The following is a 25,068-nucleotide window of genomic DNA, read 5'->3' on the forward strand; positions in this document are numbered from 1 at the left end:
GAGGGGCTGAGCTGAGGGTGATTAGGCAGGGGAATGGGTAAGAGAATAAGGCAGGAGTAGAAGGGTGGAGGGAATAGATGAGGAAAGGGGAATTGGGATGGAAAGGGGATGAGGGGAGTGGAGGGTGAAGTTAGGAGGGAGAAGGGAGTAAAAGGAGCCAGCAGGAGAGCAAATATGAGAGAGGGATGATGGGGGAGAGGAGAGTAGGGGGGAGTTTGGAAGCATGGTGGGGGCGAAGACTCTCTGGCTGATAGGGGTGGCGATGGCCCAGTGGGATTATCGCTTGTCTATTAATCCAGAAACTCAGTTAATGTTCTGGGGAACCCGGGTTCGAATCACGCCACGGCAGACGGTGGAATTTGAATTCAATAAAAAATATCTGGAATTAAGAATCTACTGATGACCCATTGTCGGAAAAACCCATCTGGTTCCCGTTAGGGAAGGAAATCTGCCGTCCTTACCCCGGTCTGGCCTACATGTGACTCCAGAGCCACACAGCAATGTGGTTGACTCTTAACTGCCCCTCCAAGGGTAACTAGGGATGGACAATAAATGCTGGACCAGCCAGCGACACCCATGTCCCAGGAATGAATTAAAAAATATATACTATTGGAAGAGAATTCAAGGCAATTTTCAAATAAACTGAAGTTCTGGTGTGGGGTGAGTGAGTGAGCTGCAGGTGACTAGGCCCTCTCGCCGCTCTCCACCCGCTCCTGAAACTATCCCGACAGGAATGAACCATGTGTAACTAGCCCATTGCACTGGAGGTGTGCTGATGCATGCGCTGATAATCTGTCTGTGCTAGGGTAGAGGGAGCGGTCAGGGGGTAGAGGGAGCGGTCAGAAGTTAAACCGAGGCTTCATCTGATGCAATTTTTCCAAGCTACCTGGGCCTTTTGGCAAAGATGAGGCTCTGGTCAAGCCTGGGGGGAGGGGGGTGGAGTGTCCCAGCCTGTCTGCTCGGAGCTTGTCTCGTCAAGCCCTGTACATTGACGGTTTAGGGGTGAGAATTTGCCCTGTACGTTGACGGTTTGGGGTGAGAATTTGCTCAGTACGTTGACGGTTTTGGGGTGAGAATTTGCCCTGTACATTGACGGTTTAGGGGTGAGAATTTGCCCTGTACGTTGACGGTTTTGGGGTGAGAATTTGCCCTGTACATTGACGGTTTAGGGGTGAGAATTTGCCCTGTACATTGACGGTTTAGGGGTGAGAATTTGCTCAGTATGTTGACAGTTTGGGGTGAGAATTTGCTCAGTATGTTGACGGTTTGGGGTGAGAATTTGCCCTGTACGTTGACGGTTTTGGGGTGAGAATTTGCCCTGTACGTTGACGGTTTTGGGGTGAGAATTTGCTCAGTATGTTGACGGTTTAGGGGTGAGAATTTGCCCTGTACGTTGACGGTTTAGGGTGAGAATTTGCCCTGTACGTTGACGGTTTTGGGGTGAGAATTTGCTCAGTACGTTGACGGTTTAGGGGTGAGAATTTGCCCTGTACATTGACGGTTTTGGGGTGAGAATTTGCCCTGTACATTGACGGTTTTGGGGTGAGAATTTGCTCAGTATGTTGACGGTTTAGGGTGAGAATTTGCCCTGTACGTTGACGGTTTTGGGGTGAGAATTTGCTCAGTACGTTGACGGTTTAGGGGTGAGAATTTGCTCAGTACGTTGACGGTTTAGGGGTGAGAATTTGCTCAGTACGTTGACGGTTTAGGGGTGAGAATTTGCTCAGTACATTGACGGTTTAGGGGTGAGAATTTGCTCAGTATGTTGACGGTTTAGGGGTGAGAATTTGCCCTGTACATTGACGGTTTTGGGGTGAGAATTTGCTCAGTATGTTGACGGTTTAGGGTGAGAATTTGCCCTGTACATTGACGGTTTTGGGGTGAGAATTTGCCCTGTACTCTGATGGTTTTGAGAAGAATATTTGCTCTGTACGTTGATGGCTTTAAGACAGTTTACCTTGTATGCTGTGCTGGTGTCTCCGCAGTTTCTTGGACAGTGGAACCAATGGACTTGATGATGATTCAGCCACACAGTTTGCAGAGGTGAGTTAACGACTGAGGAATGTGTAGATTTTTACAGTGACTGAAATTGGAATTCAGAACTCCCCTCAGTGACGGTGCTCCAGAAACCATCGATGGTCATCAGAAAAGCCCATCTGCTTCACTAATGTCCCCTTTAAGGAAGGAAATCTGCCATCCTTACCCGGTCTGGCCTACATGTGACTCCATAAGAAATAGGACAGGAGGCAATTCGGGCTCTCGTGCCTGTTCTGTTATTCTATAGGATCCTGGCTGATCTGACACTCCTCATGTCCCATTTCCTGCCTCTTCCCTGTAACCCTTAATTCCCCCACTGATCAAATATCTATCCATCTCCACCTTAAATATACACAAGGACTCTGCTCCTCAGCTCTCTGGGGCAAGGAGTTCCAAACACCTGCAACTCTGAGAGAAGAAATTCCTCCTCATCTCTGTCTTAAATTGGTGCCCCTCTATTCTGAGACTCTGCTGTCTGATCCTATCCTCTCCCATAAGGGGAAACATTGTCTCTGTGTTTACCCTGTCAAACCCCTGAGAGTCTGGTACGTTTGGTTGACTCTGAACTGCCCCCTGTGATGGATGAGCAAGCGACTCAGTTCGAGGGCAGTTATTGATGAGCTGGGCCCAGTGAGTGACACCCACATCCCTGTAACAAACACTGTGTACTGTGCAGCCATCCTGCCTTGTAGGACAAGCAATTCTTCCCTACAACTGAAGGTGAATCTTGCTGTCATGTCTTGTACTCTGATTCTGGTATTTCCCTCATACCCGATCATCCTGGATAGTAAGTGTCAGTGGGTTATTATAGTGTGAGTGCTATGACAGCCCAGTCTGATTGCTCTGTGGATAAGCTAGGTACCCATTCCAGCAAAACCACAAGTAAATGACCAGGATCCCTGGATGATTCCCAATCTGGACACACGTTCTGATGGTCAACTGCTAGCTAATGTGTTTACCCATGGAGCCTCCACTGGACCCCCTGAAACTGCCACCCAGGACCACCCCCACCCCCCTGACTGGACCCACCGCCCAGTCCCCTGTTGGACCCTCTGAACCCACCGTGCACCATCCTCCTTTTCTCAATGGACCCACTGGATGTGCGCAATCCCCCCACAGGTTGTAGTTTCCACTCTCCCTCCCCCCCTCCTTCGCCTTTGCAGTCTCTGCTGTCTCTCCCCCCACCCCCATCTCGGTCCCCGCTCCAATCCCACCAGTGTGACGCTCTGTCTCTGTCGTGCAGCTATGGGATCGCACCTTCCTGAACCTGGACCAAACCTTCCTGTTTGTTGATGGGAGGCCCTTGCGAAGTGGAACCTCTCTAGATAACGACAGCGGAGAGACGGAGCGAGGGAGTCAGAACGATATCTGGGGTCCGAGTCGGCACACGAGGCTACCGATGGCCAGAAGATATCGGTCTCGAGGAACATCACGGCCTGAGAGATCTCCAGCCATTGAAGGGTAGGTTAGTTCCCAAACCTGTCACAGTGTTGTGCAGTTCTGTATGTTTATTCTTGTGTTCTCTTCCCAAATGCCTCTTGCTCGGTGTGGATCTGTGATTCATTGTCCTGGATGTGACACTGGATATTACAGTTAAGACCATGTTCATGGCTGGTTATCAGCAGCAGGAAGCTGGGCTGAGTGTTTGTCCCTCTGGCCCTAACTTGGGTCTGAACCAACTCTAGCCATTACCACTGCTCATTATCGATGGAATTCATTCAGAAACTACTCCAGCTTCACTGGGAAAGGTAATCACTCACACAGGGTGAGAGTTAGTGAGGGAAGTTCTGCTGAAACCACACTGAACCCACTGCCCTTCAGATCAACTGAAGCAGTCCCTGCTTCTGTACACAGTGGCATCTGGGCAGCACGGAATGGATGGGACACTCCCCACTTACCTGGACGGGGGCAGCCCCAACAATACTCAAAGTTTAACACCATCTAGGACAAAGCAGCCCCGCTCGATTGGCACCACATTCACCACCATTAACATTCCCCCTCCACCACCGACACTCAGTAGCAGCAGTGTGTACTATCTATAAGATACGCTGCAACAATTCACCAAAGACCCTTAGACAGCACCTTCCAAACCGGGGACCTTATCACAGAAGGACAAGCATAGCAGACGCGTGGGGAGCACCACCACCTGGAGGTTCCTCTCCAAGCGGCATACCATTCTTACATGGAAATATATACTGTCACTGGGCCAAAATCCTGGACCTCCGTAACAGCACTGTGGATGTCTCCACACCACATGGACTGTACCAGTTCAAGAAGGCAGCTCATCACCACCTCCTCAAGCACAGCTAAGGATGGGCAATAAATGCTGCTTTAGCCAGTCACACTTGCATCCTGTGAATGAATAAAGCAATAAAAACCCCAGCTGTATCTCGGGTGGCCTCTTCATCCCCAAAATGGGATCTAGGACGCTCCCTGTGTGACCGGCTCTCGCTCATTCTTGTGTTTTGTGTATTTACAGAATAATCCAGCAGTTGTTTGCTGGACTGTTCAATGCTGGAATCTCAGGTTCTCCACAGACATTCTCCTGGTAAGTGTAACATACTCTGCACCTGTATTTTCACAATCTCTCCCTCCCTTCATTGTCCACCCTCCACTCCCCCTTGGGGAAGCGTGTAGAGGGAGCTTTACTCTGTATCTAACCCCGTGCTGTACCTGTCCTGGGAGTGTTTGATGGGGGGACAGTGTAGAGGGAGCTTTACTCTGTATCTAACCCCGTGCTGTACCTGTCCTGGGAGTGTTTGATGGGGGGACAGTGTCGAGGGAGCTTTACTCTGTATCTAACCCCGTGCTGTACCTGTCCTGGGATGGGGGACAGTGTAGAGGGAGCTTTACTCTGTATCTAACCCCGTACTGTACCTGTCCTGGGAGTGTTTGATGGGGGGACAGTGTAGAGGGAGCTTTACTCTGTATCTAACCCCGTGCTGTACCTGTCCTGGGAGTGTTTGATGGGGGACAGTGTAGAGGGAGCTTTACTCTGTATCTAACCCCGTGCTGTACCTGTCCTGGGAGTGTTTGATGGGGGACAGTGTAGAGGGAGCTTTACTCTGTATCTAACCCCGTGCTGTACCTGTCCTGGGAGTGTTTGATGGGGGACAGTGTAGAGGGAGCTTTACTCTGTATCTAACCCTGTGCTGTACCTGTCCTGGGAGTGTTTGATGGGGGGACAGTGTAGAGGGAGCTTTACTCTGTATCTAACCCTGTGCTGTACCTGTCCTGGGAGTGTTTGATGGGGGGACAGTGTAGAGGGAGCTTTACTCTGTATCTAACCCCGTGCTGTACCTGTCCTGGGAGTGTTTGATGGGGGGACAGTGTAGAGGGAGCTTTACTCTGTATCTAACCCCGTGCTGTACCTGTCCTGGGAGTGTTTGATGGGGGGGACAGTGTAGAGGGAGCTTTACTCTGTATCTAACCCCGTGCTGTACCTGTCCTGGGAGTGTTTGATGGGGGGGACAGTGTAGAGGGAGCTTTACTCTGTATCTAACCCCGTGCTGTACCTGTCCTGGGAGTGCAGGGTATATGGAAATTTGAGAATTCTGGTGATTTATTGATGGAGTACTCCTGTGATGGTGAAAAGTTACCAATCTCTCTTCCTTGCTGAGGAGTGGGATGCTGCACTCAAATCCTGCCGACTACGCTTGGGGACAGAGTGGACTTGACGCTGTGATCACACAGGTGAGAAAATGCTGTTGGTTCTGTCCTGGTGCTTGTTGTTGAGTTTTAGGTTTCTGGCGTGTGATAAACCTGTTCAAGTTTCAGTTGTTCAGTTGCAACAGAGTATTTTACACACACACACAGATGGACTGAAACTTTGGCCTGGGTATTTAAAATAATAACCCTCCTTCCTCCCTCCTATTTCTCCAGGCATCTTTTATCATATTGTCATCACATTTCTCTCTTGGCCTATCCCAATTCCTTAGCTTTTTTTGCTAATACTTTTTATTCTTCTTTTCCCTGTATCCATTGTGGTTTTACTGTTTTTTTTCTGTGCTGTGATCTCCAGCAGATTGTCTGTCACTCACTCCCATCAGTTTGCTTGTACTGCAGTAAAGCAGTTTCTGACCCTCAAGCTCCAACAGTGAGTGCTGTGGCTGGACACTGTATAATTCTCTGTAGTTACAAGGTGTCCTGTACCACAGGAGGGTAGGGGCAGGTACCCGTGACTCTCCAAATGATCTCTAACACAGACACTGCAGCTCAGGGTGGTCTCACACCTTTTGCCCCACATCCCACCCTGGTCAGCAGAGGCTGGGAGATAATTACTAACCTGGCTGGGGTGTGGACTACAGTTAAAACATAAGAGCAACACACCATCTCTTATGGATGTGAGGCACATTCACTTTGTAATAAAAACTCATGCAATACAAGGGCAAAATTAGGCCACTCGGCCCATCGAGTCCACTCTGCCATTTGATCATGGAGGATGTCCCCCTCATCCCCATTTTCCTGCCTTTTCCCCAGAACCCTTCAACCCATTACCAATTAAAAATTTATCTAACTCCTTAGATTTACTCACTGTCCCAGCATCCACCTGCACTTTGGGGCAGTGAATTCCACAGATTCACAACCCTTTGGGAGAAGTAGTTTCCCCTCCAACTCTGTTTTAAATTTGCTGCCCCTTATCCCGAGACCTCTCGTCCTAGAATGTCCCACAAGAGGAAACATCTGCTCCATGTCTACTTTATCCAGATCTTTTATCATCTTGTAAACCTTAATTTGATCTCTCCCCATTCTTCTGAATTCCAGAGAGTATCGGCCTAAACTGTTCAATCTCTCTTCACACGACAAACCCCTCACCTCCGGAATCAATCTAGTGAATCTCCTTCCTCAAATACAGGGACCAAAACTGTGCATAATATATGGCACCGTCAGAAGCAGGCAGTGTTCTGCTTCAGTTGGCGGTCTGTGCTGAGGTCGCTGGCTGGTGTTTGCGACACTCCGAGAGATTTCAGCATTGCTGACCTTCGCTGGAAAGTGTGTACGCACTCAGAAATGGTGAGCATGTTCTGTGGTAGTCCCTTCCTGGAATTAAACTCCCTGCTGCACTCCCTCCACATACAGGGCACTTGTAAAATAGTTAGCATTGTTCTGGGTGGCACAGTGGTTAGTGCTGCTACCTTGCAGCGCCAGGGACCCGGGTCTGTGTGGAGTCTGCACATTCTCCCTGTGTCTGTGTGGGTTTCCTCCGGGTGCTCCGGTTTCCTCCCCCAGTCTGAAAGACGTGCTGGTTAGGGTGCGTTGGCCGTGCTAAATTCTCCCTCAGTGTGCCTGAACAGGTGACGGAGTGTGGCGACTAGGGGATTTTCACAGTAACTTCATTGCAGTGTTAATGTAAGCCGACTTGTGATAACAATAAATAAAAAACTTTAAAAAGGGGTTTGGAAGAGGAGAAAATTACAATGTGCCTAGCACGTTAAAGCTGATTACAAACAGCCCCATCATCAATCTCAAATCACTGCTTCCTTTCCACAGCTTCTGGGACAGCTGGAAAACACAGGACCTCCTCCAGCAGATAAAGACAAAATCACAGCTCTCCCAACAGTGCACGTGACACAGGAGCAGATTGGTGTGTGCCGTTCATTCTCATTCTCTAACTAGTTCCATTGTAACTCTCCATATTTACAGACTGTTCCAGAATGTGGGAGATTAATGGGAATGAGAGAGGCAGAGATAATCCCAGAAACTGCAGTGTTTAATTTATTTACTGACTGATACTGAGGGTGACACAGTGGGTTAGCGCTGCTGCCTCACAGCACCAGGGACCCGGGTTCGATTCCCAGCAGCACGGTGACACAGTGGGTTAGCACTGCTGTCTCACAGCGCCAGGGACCTGGGTTCGATTCCCAGCAGCACGGTGACACAGTGGGTTAGCACTGCTGTCTCACAGCGCCAGGGACCCGGGTTCGATTCCCAGCAGCACGGTGACACAGTGGGTTAGCACTGCTGTCTCACAGCGCCAGGGACCCGGGTTCGATTCCCAGCAGCACGGTGACACAGTGGGTTAGCACTGCTGTCTCACAGTACCAGGGACCTGGGTTCGATTCCAGCCTCGGTTCGCTATCTGTGTGGAGTCTGCACCCCCCCCCCATGTCTGCGTGGGTTTCCTCCCACAGTCCAAAGATGTGCAGATTAAGCGGATCGGCCATGCTAAATTGTTCCTTTGTGTGTCAGGACGTGTAGGTGGGGGGGGGGGGGGTAGGAGGTTTTAGAAAGATAAATCTGTGGTGTTATGTGGATCGGGCCTGGTTAAGATGCTCTTTTGAAGAGTTGGTGCAGCCTTGATGGACTGAATGCTCCCTCCTCCTGCGCTGTAGGGATTCTGAGCTGCCGATATGAATGGGCTGAGGATTGAACCTGCCTCCGAGGAGCCCTTTGGAGAAACACTACCAATCAGTAAAGCATTGAATTGCAAAGGCTCTTGTCTCTTCACATACTCCTGTACGTCAGTCCAGATCTTGGGGTGGTGGGGAGCCATGAGTGCGAGGTGGCAGGGCGTGAGGGTGGCAGGATGGGAGATGGTGGGGGGGGCGGTTTGGAGCTAAGGAGTGTCTGAGTGAAGTGGTGAGCAAGGAACAGTGATGTACAGAGAGACATTGCAGATATATCTGTTGGATAGGTTGGACCCTCCGATTTCATTGATTTATTATTGTCACATGTGTTGGGATACAGTGAAAAATATTGTTTCTTGCGCACTATACAGACAAAGCATACCGTTCATAGAGAAGGAAAGGAGAGGGTGCAGAATGTAGTGTTACAGTCACAGCGAGGGTGTAGAGAAAGATCAACTTAATACGAGGTAGGTCCATTCAAAAGTCTGACAGCAGCAGGGAAGAAGCTGCTCTTGAGTCAGTCGGTCGGTACGGGACCTCAGACTTTTGTATCTTTTTCCTGATGGAAGAAGGTGGAAGAGAGAATGTCCGGGGTGTGGGGGGGGGTCCTTGATTATACTGGCTGCTTTTCCCGAGGCAGTGGGAAGTGTAGACAGTCAGCGGATGGGAGGCTGGTTTGTCTGATGGATTGGGCCTTTTGTAGTTCCTTGCGGTCTTGAGCAGAGCAGGAACCCATACCAAGCCATGATACAAGCAGAAAGAATGCTTTTACTGTAAAAGAATCTGTAAAAGGTGAGAGTTGTAGCGGACATGAGAAATTTCCTTAGTCTTCTGAGAAAGTAGAGGCGCTGGTGGGGCTTTCTTAACTATAGTGTCTCTGCACTGGGACTGTTGTTTAACATGGGGATCAGGTAACAGATAGAGGAATATAATGGGAAGCTGTGGACTTTGTATATTGATAAATGAAAGCAGAGTTTTTGCCTGTGCCTTGTGTTGCTGCAGACTCAGGTTTAGAATGTCCCGTGTGTAAAGAAGATTATCTACTTGGGGAACAGGTTCGACAGCTGCCCTGCAATCACTTCTTCCACAGCGACTGCATCGTACCCTGGTTAGAACTGGTGAGTCCTTTTGCCTGACAAATAGTTTCGCTAAGATACTGCACTTACTTGCTACTGCTGCTGTTTTGGGAGCTTATATAAATGGGTGAGAGATTTCAGAGGTCTGAGATGCGGAGGGATCTGGGTGTCCTAGTGCATCAATCACAAAAGCATACGATATAGCTACAGCTAGTTAATTATTACTAATGTCTGATAGAACATTACTGTTAATTACAAGGGAAATTGATTACAGGAGTAGGAGTTTATGCTTCAGTTGTACAGGGCATTGGTGAGACCACGACTGGAGTATCATGTGCAGTTTTAATCTCCTTGTTTAAGGAAGGATATAAACACCTTAGAAGCAATTCAGGGAAAGTTTACCAGACTGATATCAGGAATGTATGGGTTGTCTAATGAGGAAAGCCCTGAACAGGCTAGGTTTGTATCCGCTGAAGTTTAGATGAGTAAGAGGCAATTTGATTGAAACTCTATGATCCTGAGGGGGTTATTGACAGGGTGGGTGTGGAGAGAGTCAGGGGAAAAGACAGAAGAATGGCAATGAGAAAAGTATCAGCCATGATTGAATGGCAGGGCAGACTCGATGGGCCAAGTGGCCTTGTTAGAACATAGAACACTACAGCACAAACAGGCCCTTTGGCCCACAAGTTGCGCCGATCACATCAACACCTATCTATAACCCCCAATCCCATAAAACCCCATATACTCATCCAGAAGTCTTTTAAAAGACCCCAGCGAGTTCGCCTCCACCACCACTGACGGCAGCCGATTCCACTCACTCACCACCCTGTGAGTGAAAAACTTACCCCTAACATCACTTCTGTACTTTCCTCCCCGCACCTTAAATCTGTGTCCTCTCGTAGCGACCATTTCAACCCGGGGAAATAGCCTCTGAGAATCCACCCTATCTATTCCTCTCAACATTTTATAAACTTCTATCAGGTCGCCTCTCAACCTTCGTCTCTCCAGGGAAAAGAGTCCCAGCTCCCTCAACCTAACTTCATAAGGCATGCCTCCCAGTCCAGGCAACATCCTTGTAAATCTCCTCTGTACCCTTTCAATAGCTTCTACGTCTTTCCTATAGTGAGGCGATCAGAACTGCGCACAGTACTCCAAATGAGGCCTGACAAGGGTCTTATAAAGACCCTTGTCGTTCTGCTCCTCATGGTCTTCTGGATGGTTCCTCTTGTGGGGGATCTAAAAGGAGGAATCTCTGTATAAAAATAAAGGGGAGACTCATTTAAGACAGAGATGAGGAGAATTTCTTTCTGTCAGAAGGTCAGAGTCTCTGGAACTCCCTTCCTGAAAAGGAAGCCTTTGTTAAGGGTGAGCTAGATAAGCTCGTGATTAACAAGGGCGGGAAAGGTTGTCAGGGTTAGGCAGGAATGTGGGGTTGAGGTTACAGATCAGCCACGATTTACCTGAATGGTGGAGCAGGATTTGAGGGGCCAAGTGGTCTACTCCTCCTCCTAAACTGTAATTTCTAATGCAGGCTTCCCAAGTAGAAAGTATATTTGTAAAGCAGCGTGGCTCGTGCAGAGAGCGAAAATACTGCAGTAAGCTAACAATCTGTCAGGGAGTCTCTGTTCCCGTGTCTCAGTTGGGAGCCTGTCTCATCCCCTCTTCACTGCCTTGAGTCAGCCCGTCTCTCTAACTCAATCTGTGCTAAAACTTCAACCATTAAACATCAATGGGTGACACAGTGGGTTAGCACTGCTGTCTCACAGCGCCAGGGACCCGGGTTCGATTCCCAGCAGCACGGTGACACAGTGGGTTAGCACTGCTGTCTCACAGCGCCAGGGACCCGGGTTCGATTCCCAGCAGCACGGTGACACAGTGGGTTAGCACTGCTGCCTCACAGCGCCAAGGATTCTGGTTCGAATCCCGGTTTGGGTCACTGTCTGTGTGGAGTCTGCACGTTCTCCCCGTGTCTGCATGGGTTTCCTCCGAGTGCTCCGGTTTCCTCCCACAGTCCGAAAGACGCACTGGTTAGGGTACGTTGACCCGAACAGGCGCCGGAGTGTGGCGACTAGGTGAATTTCACAGTAACTTCATTGCAGTGTTAATGTCAGCCTTACTTGTGACACTAATAAATAAATGTGACTTTCACTTTACTGTGGGATTTGACCGGATTTAATTCTTGGGCATCGTGTTCTGTTCCAGCATGACACCTGTCCCGTGTGTCGCAAGAGTTTGAATGGAGAGGTCACCATGGGTCATCGGCAAACTTCGGAGGATTTATCTGGTAATCTGGCTGGCAGTGAAAACCGACAGAGGGATCCCTGGACATACTAAAGGACTCTGCAGCCCATCCCCTGCATAACCTGATTAGTAATATTGTTACTTCTATTGTAAATTATATATATTAAGCAGCAAATAGGCACATGTCATAACCCAGTGGCTGCTCCCAATCTGGTGGCATTTACAGGGGGCCCTATTGTTCATTCTGTGGATTATGTGTTTAACAATGTGGGATTGATTCGCTTTTTAATGGTTGCAGAAAAATAATAGTTTTATGCTCAGTTCGTTTGAACCTCGCTTCGTTCAAAACACCAAGGCAGATTAATTTCAATTGCACCAGTGGAAGGTTCCACTTTTCAGAGCTGGTAAGATTTTTATTTTGTAGTGAGGGATGGGTGGAGGGGGAGGGGGGGGCAGCAGCGTGGGTGGAAGATAAGACAATCCCAGTGAAATGGAGGGTAGATAAGTGAGAGTAAATGGGCTTCCCCCCATCCCCAATCTATCCTGAGACTGATGGGCTGGGGAGACGCTGTTTGGAAATATTACATCCCAGGCTGACTCTCTCTTGAAGACACCAAAATAAACCCTGAAGGCCCTGAACTATTGTGCCAAATATAAATCGACTGACTGATTGTTGACCCAGCAATAGACGCTTAAAATTCTGAGGGTCTGGATTCGAGGCTTGTCAGACATACCTTTCCAATCAGAGGGCCACTGGGCAAAATAAATTGGGATTCCCCTCTGCACGCATCTCTCTCCCCACCCTCGCTCCCTGTCTCCTGCCCCCATCTGAAAGTGAGAATTGGGATCTACAGGTGCTGCCCACCTTTACACCCTGCGAAGTGGTTATTTGTTAAGGATGAGCTAGCGTATTGGCAGAACGTTCAACAATGGGAGACTTCGGAATGGATCCTGATGTCCGCCTTTCTGAACTTTCCAGTGGAATAGTGCTGAGGGTCACTGATTCTGCCTGTTTCCCTCCCTCAGGGGTCTTTACTAGTTAACCAATTGGATAGTTTCAGGTCTGATCCTAAAGGTTTTCTTGCTAACTGATGTAGATGTTGCCACTCCAGAAACAACCCCTCCCTCGCTGCCCAACCCCATCCTACCCCGAGCCAGTTCTCTAAATCCTCCCCACCCTGATGATGAGCCAATCTGGGATTGATTCAAAAGAGCTGTCTGTCACGAGGGATGGTTTGTGAACAGTTCCACCCCCCCGCCCCATAAGCACCTTGTGTTTGAGTGCGGAGGATCTCTGCAGTTGGACACCCTCCAGTGAACGGCACAGAGCAGAAAGAATCACAGGAGAGGGGAGAGAATGGAATTTGAGGAGTGGGTGAAGAAAGGGCCATATGTTTCCTCTTACCTTCTCCAAGACCACTGATCTCAGCAGCAGCATGACTGCATCCACTCGGAGGCAGTAACGTTACAGCACGGTGAGAAATCAGTGATAACTGGAAATTCTAAATATTGCTTTAGTATTGCCTCCTGCTTCCTCCTCCTCCTCTCAGTCCAGCTCCACCGGCACTGGTTCTTTCTCGGGACAGATTTATAGACACTGAAGTCACCTGATATCCGACTATGGTCACAACTCTTCAGTTCAATGGGGTGACACAGTGGGTTAGCACTGCTGTCTCACAGCGCCAGGGACCCGGGTTCGATTCCCAGCAGCACGGTGACACAGTGGGTTAGCACTGCTGTCTCACAGCCCCAGGGACCCGGGTTCGATTCCCGGCAGCACGGTGACACAGTGGGTTAGCGCTGCTGTCTCACAGCGCCAGGGACCCGGGTTCGATTCCCAGCAGCACGGTGACACAGTGGGTTAGCGCTGCTGCCTCACAGCGCCAGAGACCCGGGTTCGATTCCCAGCAGCACGGTGACACAGTGGGTTAGCACTGCTGTCTCACAGCGCCAGGGACCCGGGTTCAATTCTCACCTTGGGCCAGTGTCTGTGCGGAGTCTGCACATTCTCCCCGTGTCTGTGTGGGTTTCCTCCCACAGTCCTGAGTGCGGATTAGGTTGATTGGCTTGTTAAATTGACCTTAGTGTCAGGGGATTGGGGACAGCACAGTGGTTACCACTGCTGCCTCAGCACTAGGGACCCAGGTTCAATTCTGGCCTGGGGTCACTGTCTGTGCAGAATCTGCACATTCTCCCTGTGTCTGCGTGGGTTTCCTCCGGTTTCTCCCTACAATCTAAAAGACGTGCCGGTTAGGGTGTGATGGCTGTGCTAAATTCTCCCTCTGTGTGGGATTTTCACAGTAACTTCATTGCAGTATTAATGTAAACAAACTTGTGGCTGATAAATAAAATAAATATGTGGGGTTGTGGGTAAAGAGCTGGATGGGATTGTGGTCAGTGCAGACTTGATGGGCCGAACAGCCGCCTCCTGCACTGTAGGAATTCTATGATTCAATAGCCAGTGTCAGAAAGAGAATCAGATTCCTGTATTAAATTGTATTTGGAGCATTTTTAACAATATCCCCAACATGTTGGGCAGGATGTGGTTAATGAATCAGGGTCAGACCATCCTTGGATTAGCTGCTGAATCCCAACAAACAGAAATTCTTCATTTTTAATCACACTCTAACAGTATTCATGGGGTAGAATCCATCCTTCCGTTATCTTGTCCACCTGTAACATCATCCCCAGTGGGAGTGATCATTTGGGGCAAGGAGAACAGTGACAATAATGACCAAGTTTTGCAAGGACTGGTGTTTGGCAGTACAAAGGACAGCATTCAGATTCGGAGAGATCCAAGCCTCTTACCAGGCTCAAACAGGCATTGATATTTACTGGTGGTAGGTTCTATTAGCTACAGAGGAGCAAATGAGGGAGGCCACGGTGATTGGGGAAGGGATGTGTTTGAAAAATTACATTGCCACGGTGAAATGGCAGTGGGCAATTTCACAGATGTCTTTGTCATTTATTTATGTGATCTGTTCTTTGTCAAACACTAAACTCCGCTTTATCTTGGATGGGTTTGTAAGTAGGGATGGGTGAAGTTTAATTGAAATCTTCATGATGTGATCCATTTTCAGTTGGGACTTGGTACAGCCAAACAGTCCAGTCCCAAAACAGAGAATCCATCCGTGGTTTTCACTCTGAATTTGTGCAGTGGAAGGTACTGGCTTCCATGGGGTAAAGATGTGTTATGGTTTATCTCTGGGATTTGGGCTCACCACGTTCCAGTCACAAGGGGAGCAGTATCCTGATTCATGTCACTACGGCACTGGCTGTGTACACCACTGTGTACCATTGTCCTCTATGCTTTCATCCCTCAAGCTGCAGCATACACAGAACAAAACCTGATATACCCTGAACTTTATATGTGTGCACAGAATCTTTCAGGACAGAAGGAGCGGCACAATGGTTAGTGCTGCTGTCTCACAGCGCCAGGGACCTGGGTTCAATTCCCGGCTTGGGTCACTGTCTGTGTGGAGTTTGCACGTTCTCCCAGTGTCTGCATGGGTTTCCTCCCCCAGACCAAAGATGTGCGGGTTAGGTGGATTGACCATGCTAAATTGCCCCTTAATGATAAGGGGGGCTAGCAGAGTAAATGCATGAGGGTTCTGGGGAAAGGGCCTGGGTGCGATTGTGGTTTGGATGGGCTGAACGGCCTCCTTGTGCACTGTGGGCTGCTATGATTCGATGAAGGAGTCCATTCAGCCGATGCCAGCTCCTTGAAAAAGCTGTTTAAATTAGTTCCACAAGCCAGCTTAGTTTTTGCAAGTTATTGCTCCTGTCCCAAGTTTATCCAAACAAATATCTGACTCCAACTTCAGGCTTTGAATCCAGCTGCTTGCCCTGGTGCCAGTTTGTTCATTGCAGTGACTGTACCATGTACCCATCATACTGAGTATGCACAGGAATTAAAGCGGAGGCATACACAAGCCATAAACAGCAGACAGGAACAAGTTACTCCTTCTTAACCCCTTGTCTGCTTCCTATTACTTTCATTAAGGATCACATCTTTTATTTTAGATCGACTGCCTTTCATGTTCACTATACTATCCCCACCCGAGGTATTGTGTGAATGTGTTCATTGGTGATGCAGTTTCAGGAGACAAACCCTGCATTAAGAACCACTGTCAAAACACTTGAAATAAAATTAAGAATGGAACAGTACTGCTCAATAGAAGACCGTTATCTGGTATTGCATTCTGTTTTTTTGTAGTTGTAAATGTTTAACCTCTGCTCTGTCATTGGATTCAAAGTTTTTATTTTGTAAATAAATCAAGAGAAAATTGTTGAGAGATGGTTTCCACTTGTGCAGCCCGTCTGCATGCGTCTGATGCAGCTTTCTCCGATGGTTGTCACAGAGCAGGACAGACCCAGATTCTCACTCAGCCTCTGCAGATCCCAGCCCAACCAGCAGCTGTGTTGGCCTCAGCATCCCTGGCATTAAGAAAGGGACAATTGGATCGGGTTTCAGTGTGTGCTGTTCTTCCTGCATCTGCCTTTATATTCATTCATTCGTTGGCTGGCCAGCATTTATTACCCATCCCTAGTTGCCCTTGGAAGGGCAGTTGAGAATCACCCACATTGCTGTAGCTCTGGAGTCACACGTAGGCCAGACCAGGTGAGGACGGCAGAGTTCCTTCCCTAACAGGAACCAGGTGGGTTTTTCAGATAATCGACAACGGTTTCATGGTCATCAGTAGATTCTTAATTCCAGATATTAATTCCACCATCTGCCTTGGGGTTTGAACCCAGGTCCCCAGAACATTAGCTGAGTTTCTGGATTAATAGTCTGACACTAATACCACTAGGCCAGCGCCTCCTGGCTTACTGCTCACCATCAGTAATCTTCCTTGAGGTGGTGGCAAACAGCCAACTTGAATTACATGTGGTTCTTAGGAAGTGTGCCAGGATTTAAACGAAGCAACAATGAATACATGTCCAAGTTGCAATGGTGTGTGAGCTGGAGGAGATGGGGGTAAATTGGTAGAATAGAGACGATATGGTGCACAGTGATGGAAGCAGTGGATGGAATGACAAAGATAATGGAGTGGGATAGCTTGATCTTGAGATTGGGATAGCTCGGCACAACATTGAGGGCCGAAGGGCCTGTACCGTGCTGTAATGTTCTATGCTTGTTTGGCCCTTTATCAAGCAACTTGAGTATTGTTACAGTTGCACTGATCCGGAGAAGTGGCGACAGTTCCATCACACTTGTGCCTTCTAGACAGGGGAAAAACAGTGAGGAGGTAAGTTACTTGCCGCACAATTCCCAGCCGGTTTCTGCCTTGATGCTAAATTACCGTAATGTTGATGGTGTGGGGGGGAATTCAGCAATGGTAATGCTATTGAATGTCAAGGTAAGATGGTTAGCTGCTCTCTTCTTGATCATTGCCTGTTCCTTGTGTGGTGGGAATGTTATTTGCCATTTATCAGCCTTTGTTGTTAAGTTCTTGCTGCATGTCGGCAGCCTGCTCACTATACACACTGTGTAGTCATTGGTGAAGATCCCCTCCTCTGACCTTAGGAATCAGCTGAAGATAGTTGGGCCAGGGGCACTGAGGAACTCTGATCAGGGAAGATCTGGGGCTGATCAGCTATCTTCCCTTGTGCTAGGGATGACTTTATGATAAGGAAATCACTTTTTAAAAAGATGACCAGGAACTGACCAGACCAATGCCAGACAGTCAATGTAGAGTTCCACAGTGATCAAAGCACCAACACTTTGGTAACTAGATGAATCTTTGAAATCATCTCTCACCGACGTCCACATTCCAGAACACCATCCACTCAAGTGACCCTTAAAGCAGACTCAACATTAATCACAGAATAGAGCTCCTGTCAAATACTCCCACGATAGGTACAGCACGGGGTTAGATACCGAGTAAAGCTCCCTCTACACTGTCCCCCCATCAAACACTCCCAGGACAGGTACAGCACGGGGTTAGATACAGAGTAAAGCTCCCTCTACACTGTCCCCCCATCAAACACTCCCAGGACAGGTACAGCACGGGGTTAGATACAGAGTAAAGCTCCCTCTACACTGTCCCCCCATCAAACACTCCCAGGACAGGTACAGCACGGGGTTAGATACAGAGTAAAGCTCCCTCTACACTGTCCCCCCATCAAACACTCCCAGGACAGGTACAGCACGGGGTTAGATACAGAGTAAAGCTCCCTCTACACTGTCCCCCTCAAACACTCCCAGGACAGGTACAGCACGGGGTTAGATACAGAGTAAAGCTCCCTCTACACTGTCCCCATCAAACACTCCCAGGACAGGTACAGCACGGGGTTAGATACAGAGTAAAGCTCCCTCTACACTGTCCCCCATCAAACACTCCCAGGACAGGTACAGCACAGGGTTAGATACAGAGTAAAGCTCCATCTACACTTCATTAAAGGTAGATATAAAGTGTCCCAGGCTACTAAAAGCTGGAAGTAACTTCCACTCTTTCCAAAGTGTAAGTGTCCTAAATAGAAAGTTACCAACTAATATAAAACTTATATCTTATAATAAGAATATAAATATATATAAACCCTACACCTTATTCTGGTCTTCCCTCTATCATTTCCCTTGCTGCCAATCCAACACTAACTGCTCGAGAGGTTCTGATGGTCATCTCTTTCCAGCAGGTTTTCAATCCTGTCCCTCTCCTGTACTGTCCCCAAACTAATCCCAGTGAAGGAAGCTGACATTTCACCCCAGTGTGTCTGGCACCTTCACGGCTACTAATGTTCATATCGTCCTGTCGACAGAGGAAGGAGGGAAAGCAGATATGAAAGTGTATCTTGATGCAGACGGAATATCCTCCATATTGGCTGTGCCTGGGAACAGCAACAACCTGATTTCAGGATTCTGAAAGCAAGGATAGATAAATGTTTGAACAGTAAAGGAACAAAGGGTTATGGTGAATGGGTGGGTGAATAGAGCTGAGTCCACCAAAAGATCAGCTATGATCTTAATTGAGTGGCGGAGCAGGCTCGAGGGGCCGGATGGTCTACTCCTGCTCCTAGTTATGAATTAAAGTTTGTAAACCACACAATTCACAGCAGGAGTGGGACAGCAGTACGAGGCTGGGCTGATGACCACTTAGTGAAGCTAACTCAGCACAGACAGCTGGCAGTTAATAGCGAGAATCACAGAGATAATCAGAGTAGGAACATTGTTGCCTCCAGTTGTCTCCTTCCTGAAAGTGAAATGAATAAATCTGAACTTTGTACAATAATCAGACCAAAAATTATAAATCACGTTTCATTTCCTTAAATGTTTATTTCCCAAAAAAAAGCTTTCAATAAAGTGCAAGTAAATAGTTGTTCCTTTGGCTGAGAGTGATTTCAGTGTCTGGGAGAAGCTGGAGTTGGGGGAGGGTAAGCGAGGTAGCTGGGCTGCCTTGGTGGGTGGTGGGGTGGGGGGAAGCAGGCAGCCCGTTCCCTCAGTAGGCAGGGAAGCAGTCCTGTGTCTCTCACAGCAGCCAGGGGGAGGCAGTCTGATCATCTGCATTCTAACCCAGCCTCGACTGATGGCACACTCAGTGTAGCTCACCTCGTGAATGTTCCCCCCCACCCCCCGAATGGGAAAGGAATAGGGCTGTTGCGAATGACAGGCTGTAATCGTGAGGGTGAGCTGGATCTGAACACTGGACTCACTGCCTCTTTTACAGTTAACAGCATGGACTGGGGAAAGGAATAAATGTGACTGTACACTGGGGGTTTATTCAATCCACACCAGTGAGTGAACATCTGGTCACTGACAGGTACGTTCTTGTGTGTTTCATCTCTGACTCACTCGATAGGCAGCATTAAGGTGAGCAGATAATTCACCATCCACTCATTAACATTACAACCAAAATATCATTAGGGTGACACAGCGGTTAGCGCTGCTCCTCACAGCGCCAGGGACCCAGGTTCAATTCCCAGCTTGGGTCACTGTCGATGTGGAGTTTGCACATTCTCCCCGTGCCTGCATGGGTTTCCTCCAAGTGCTCCAGTTTCCCCCCTCAGTCCAGAATATCTGCAGGTTAGGGTGGATTGGCCATGCTAAATTGCCCCTTAGTGTCTGAAGATTTGCTGGTTAGGTGGATTGGCCATGCTAAATTGCCCCCTAGGGTCCCAAAATGTGTAGGTTAGGGAGATTGGCCATGCAAAATTGCCCCTTAGTGTCCAAAGGTGTGTATATTAGGGGGGTTGGTTGGGTAAATACATGGGGTTACGGGAAAGGGCCTGCACAGTGATTTGGTGCAGACACGATGGACTGAGTGGCCTCATTCTGCGCTGGAGGCATTCTGTGACAATTTCTAGCTCAAACCCCTGCTCTGAAGGTGGTAACTGTTTAGAATAGGTTGTGTCTGCTGTAAGCAGCCATAGTGGGGTAGCGTTAGCTGGATGTGGGTAAGTTAAAGGGACTGTGTTGTGTGGTTTGAGAGTACGGATGGGCACCCCATGTTGCTGAATTCACACAGCACATTAATAGGAAGAACCTTTGAACAATGCAGTAACATCACCCGACTGACTGTCTCTCAAAAGGTCACAATTATTGGAAGACAAATAGTTTCCTGGTACCTTCCCGCTCCTGGATTAGTGCCCAGGGTTTGACCATCTGATGGGTATTTGCAAATTGGAAAAAGCTTCAAGGAAGTGCAGAGCGGTCAGTCTGTGTGTGATGGGACTGTGTCGACGTCAGAGGTTCCTGACTCTGAGTGTACTTGGGTACTGCACCGGGGCAACCTCAGCCTCAATCTTTCTCCTCCTCCTCCTCCTCGTCCTCACTTTCTTCCTCCTTTAATTTCCTCTTAAAGAATCCACACTGTTAAGAGAAACATTTCCTATATTAGTGTGACAAGTATTATTTCCTTTTTGTTCACTCACTCCATTCTTTGCTTTTGCAGGTTGGAGACTTATCACCATTTTACAGATGGGGAAATCTGTTCAGGCCAACCAGCCCATGCTAACACCACACAAGGAAGCTGTTTCGATCTACACGGCCTCGGTTCAGTGACACTTGAACTATTGTGTCCCGTTTTGCTTCCCATATCCAGAAGTGACGAAACTGATGTACAGCGCTGCTGACAGATTATCAGAGGAGTGGCGGATTAGAGAGCGGATGTGTGGCATAGTGGGTTAGTACTGCTGCTTCACGGCACCAGGGACCTGGGTTCGATTCCCGGTTTGGGTCACTGTCTGTGCAGAATCTGCACTTTCTCCCTGTGTCTGCGTGGGTTTCCTCCGAGTGAATCCTAGAATCCCTACAGTGCAGAGGGAGGCCATTCAGCCTATCAAGCCTGCATCAACCACAATCCCACCCAGGCTCTATCCCTGTAACACCACATATTTGCCCCCATTAATCCCTCTGACCTATGCATTCCAGGATACTAGGGGCAATTTAGCACGGCCAATCAACTTAACCCACACACATCTTTGGACATGGGGAGGAAACCAGAGCATCCGGAGGAAACCCACACAGACATGGGGAGGACATGCAAACTCTGCATAGACAGTGACCCAAGCCGGGAATCAAACCCAAGTCCCCAGAGCTGCGAGGCAGCAGTGTTAATCACTGTACCACCGTACCACCCAAAATGGAGAACGTAGGCTCCAGTTTCCTCCCACAGTCTGAAAGATGTGCTGGTTAGGGTGCATTGGCCGTGCTAAATTCTCCCTTGGTGTACCTGAACAGGCACCAGAGTGTGGTGACTCGGGGATTTTCACAGTAAGGGGAATATTAATGTAAGGGGACTCGTGACGTTAATAAATTAAAAACTTAACAGATTTGCTTTGGGTTTTTAAACTGATGTACAGCACCGGGTGACCCATTACCAGGAGCTGGGACGGTTTATCAGAGTGGAGGATTGAAGAAGATGTGAGTGGAACTATAGAAATGACGTGTTGCTTCATGAATGATGAGCATGGGATGAGATGGTGGTGGGTGTGTAAAGAGTTAGGGTTGGATAAAGGACAATGAGTGAAGCTGCCCAGGTCTATTGAGAATGGAACCTCACAAGTCACTCAGAGGGATCACACTTCCACTGTGGCAGTGGAACAAAGTGAATTAGTGGCTATCAGAAGGAATTCTCACAGCTCCTTGATTGCCTCAGAGAACAGGGGAGGAATATCCCCCAGGGTTTTCACAAATTGGAATCCTAGCCTTCTCACCAACATCTCGTCCCTGCTTCCCTCTCCCAGAAAACTCAACTGTATCGTGACATCCCTAACAACACAGTGGTTAGCACTGCTGCCTCACAGGGAGCTGGGGTTGATTCCTGGCTTGGGTCACTCTCTGTGCAGAGTTTGCATGTTATCCCTGTGTCTGCATGGGTTTCCTCCAGGTGCTCCAGTGTCCTTCTATGTTCCAAAGATGTGTGAGTTAGATGGATTGGCCATGATAAATTGCCCCTACTGTCAGGGAGACTAGCAGGGTAAATGCAATGGGTTCCAGGGGATAGGGCCTGGGTGAGATTGTGGTCAGTACAGACTTGATGGGCCAAATGGCCTTCTGTACTTCAGGGATTTTCTTCTAACATAATCTAAAAGGGACTGAGGATATTGTGTTGGTAAGAGTGGGCATTGAGGTGAGAGTGAAATCCCAGTCACTTACCTTCCACAGAATAAAGACAATGAGAGCCAGCAGCAAGAGGCCCCCGAGCGTGCTGCCAATGATGATCCATAGGGAAACGGCAATCAGCACCGGTTTGATCAGCTCCACACTTACCTAGACAAGAAATTCACACATAAGCAAGGGAGAGAGACCAGATCTACACAAAACAGGGAGCTTTACTCTGTATCTAACCCCGTGCTGTACCTGTCCTGGGAGTGTTTGATGGGGACAGTGTAGAGGGAGCTTTACTCTGTATCTAACCCCATGCTGTACCTGTCCTGGGAATGTTTGATGGGGGGACAGTGTAGAGGGAGCTTTACTCTGTATCTAACCCCATGCTGTACCTGTCCTGGGAGTGTTTGATGGGGGGGACAGTGTAGAGGGAGCTTTACTCTGTATCTAACCCCGTGCTGTACCTGTCCTGGGAGTGTTTGACAGGGGACAGTGTACAGTGTAGAGGGAGCTTTACTCTGTATCTAACCCCATGCTGTCCCTGTCCTGGGAGTGTTTGACAGGGGACAGTGTAGAGGGAGCTTTACTCTGTATCTAACCCCATGCTGTACCTGTCCTGGGAGTGTTTGATGGGGGGACAGTGTAGAGGGAGCTTTACTCTGTATCTAACCCTGTGCTGTACCTGTCCTGGGAGTGTTTGATGGGGACAGTGTAGAGGGAGCTTTACTCAGTATCTAACCTTGTGCTGTACCTGTCCTGGGAGTGTTTGATGGGGACAGTGTAGAGTGAGCTTTACTCTGTATCTAACCCCATGCTGTACCTGTCCTGGGAGTGTTTGATGGGGGACGGTGTAGAGGGAGCTTTACTCTGTATCTAACCCCGTGCTGTACCTGTCCTGGGAGTGTTTGATGGGGACAGTGTAGAGGGAGCTTTACTCAGTATCTAACCCCGTGCTATACCTGTCCTGGGAGTGTTTGATGGGGGAGACAGTGTAGAGGGAGCTTTACTCTGTATCTAACCCCATGCCGTACCTGTCCGATGGGATTAGATATGGAAAAATCTATTCCAACACCTCAGTGATCTCAACCTTGACATTTGACCTTCCGTCATTCAGGGTCGTTTATCTCTAGTTTGTAACAAGCTTTCTGTAACAGAGTAGTTACTATCCTCTGATTTCAGTGTAAGTTGAGTGGATATGCAGCTTACCTCGCGATACCGAGCTGACTCTGCCAGTGTCAGGACCTGTGGTGTCTGTACATCCAGGGTGAAAGTCGTCACAATTTTTAGGGATTTGAACTGTGCCTGCGGAAAGAGGATTTGATAGTTGCTGTGTTGAGTTAGAGGATGTACAGAAACTGAGAGCCCAGACACAGTGGATCGAGGGGTTAGAATGTACAGTTGTGCTTGTGTAAAAACATCACAACATACTCAAGTGTTTCAAGCTGAAACAGAATGGTTATAGCGAGCTATCTCTGCTCCGTGTAGTCACGGAGGGAACTGGACAGTAACACGTCCAACCCACACCACATCTATACAGGGTCAAAGCGCACAGATTGTGGCACTGAAGATTCCATTACAGTTTCCAGCCACAATACGTCATAGAATCACACAACGTCTACTGTACAGGAGGCAGCCATTCGGCCCATCGAGTCTGTACCAACCACAATCCCACCCACACCCTATCCCCATAACCTCACACATTTACCCGAGCTAGTTCCCCTGACACCAAGGGACAATTTAGCATGGCCAATCCACCTAACTAGCACATCTTTGGAGTGTGGGAGGAAACCAGAGCATGTGGAGAAAACCCACGCAGACACGGGAGAACGTGCAGACTCTGCACAGGCAATGACCCAAGCTGGGAATCGATCCCGGGTCCCTGGCACCGTGAGGCAGCAGTGCTAACCCACTGTGCCACCCTCATTCAGGGCTCCGATTAGTTACCTCAGGGACTGGCTTGGTGGCACAACGGGCAGCATGGCTAGCATTGCTGCCTCACAGCGCCAGGGACCCGGGTTCGATTCCCAGCTCGGGTCACTATGTGGAGTTTGCACATTCTCCCCATGTCTGCGTGTGTTTCCTCCAGTTTCCTCCCACATCATTCCAAAGATGTGTGGTTAAGCTGATGGAAACAGAAGATAGGGCTGAATGACCTCCTCTGCCCTTTGAGCCTGCTCCGCCATTCATTACGATCATGGCTGATCATCCAACTCAATAGCCTAATCCTGCTTTCTCCCCATAACCTTTAATCCCGTTCACCCCCAGTGCGATATCCAGCCGCCTCTTGAATATTTTCAATGTTTTGGCATCAACTACTTCCTGTGGTAATGAATTCCACAGGCTCACCACTCTCTGGGTGAAGAAATGTCTCCTCACCTCCGTCCTAAATGGTCTACCCTGAATCCTCAGACTGTGACCCCCTGGTTCTGGACCCACTCCACCCCCACACCCCCCCATCCACCCCCACCCACCCACCCACCCCCCCATCCACCCCCACCCCCCCAATCCACCCCCCCATCCACCCCCACCCCCCCAATCCACCCCCCGCCCCCCCCCATCCCCACCGGAATCAGCCCGGTAAACATGCACTCCCTCGAGAGCAAGAACATCCTTCCTCAGAAAAAGAGACCCAAAACTGTACACAATACTCTAGGTGTGGCCTCACCAAGGCCCCTGTTAATTGTAACAACACATCCCTGCTCCTGTGCTCAAAACCTCTCGCCATGAAAGCTAACATACCATTTGCCTTCTTTACCGCCTGCTGCACCTGGATGCTTACCTTCAGTGACTGATGCACAAGGACACCCAGATCCCTCTGCAC

The 25,068-nt window shown here is 48.8% G+C and overlaps 2 protein-coding genes across 3 annotated transcripts in view; one reads left to right on the forward strand and one right to left on the reverse strand.

Moving 5' to 3' along the window:
• rnf115a (ring finger protein 115a) overlaps positions 1 to 21,429 on the forward strand; it is a 38,982-nt gene extending 17,553 nt beyond the window's left edge. Inside the window, exons 3-10 of one of the 2 annotated variants that reach the window (XM_080182720.1) lie at positions 1,986 to 2,043; positions 3,281 to 3,498; positions 4,517 to 4,585; positions 5,658 to 5,730; positions 7,528 to 7,621; positions 9,387 to 9,502; positions 11,663 to 11,830; positions 20,590 to 21,429. In XM_080182720.1, the coding sequence (XP_080038846.1) occupies positions 1,986 to 2,043; positions 3,281 to 3,498; positions 4,517 to 4,585; positions 5,658 to 5,730; positions 7,528 to 7,621; positions 9,387 to 9,502; positions 11,663 to 11,794 (760 nt within the window). In that variant the 3' untranslated portion in view covers positions 11,795 to 11,830; positions 20,590 to 21,429. Of the gene's footprint in view, positions 1 to 1,985; positions 2,044 to 3,280; positions 3,499 to 4,516; positions 4,586 to 5,657; positions 5,731 to 7,527; positions 7,622 to 9,386; positions 9,503 to 11,662; positions 15,995 to 20,589 lie in introns of those variants that run through there. The other variant, XM_080182719.1, reaches the window with a different exon arrangement.
• The window catches only part of itga10 (integrin, alpha 10), a 102,673-nt gene continuing 96,554 nt past the window's right edge, over positions 18,950 to 25,068 (reverse strand). The window contains 3 exon segments of the mRNA XM_080182728.1: positions 18,950 to 20,507; positions 22,296 to 22,409; positions 23,454 to 23,650. Coding sequence (XP_080038854.1) covers positions 20,436 to 20,507; positions 22,296 to 22,409; positions 23,454 to 23,650 — 383 coding nt within the window. The 3' untranslated portion in view covers positions 18,950 to 20,435.

The sequence above is a fragment of the Carcharhinus amblyrhynchos genome, unplaced genomic scaffold (assembly GCF_965287045.1).
Source record: "Carcharhinus amblyrhynchos unplaced genomic scaffold, sCarAmb.v2.hapA scaffold_85, whole genome shotgun sequence".
Lineage (NCBI taxonomy): Eukaryota > Metazoa > Chordata > Chondrichthyes > Carcharhiniformes > Carcharhinidae > Carcharhinus > Carcharhinus amblyrhynchos.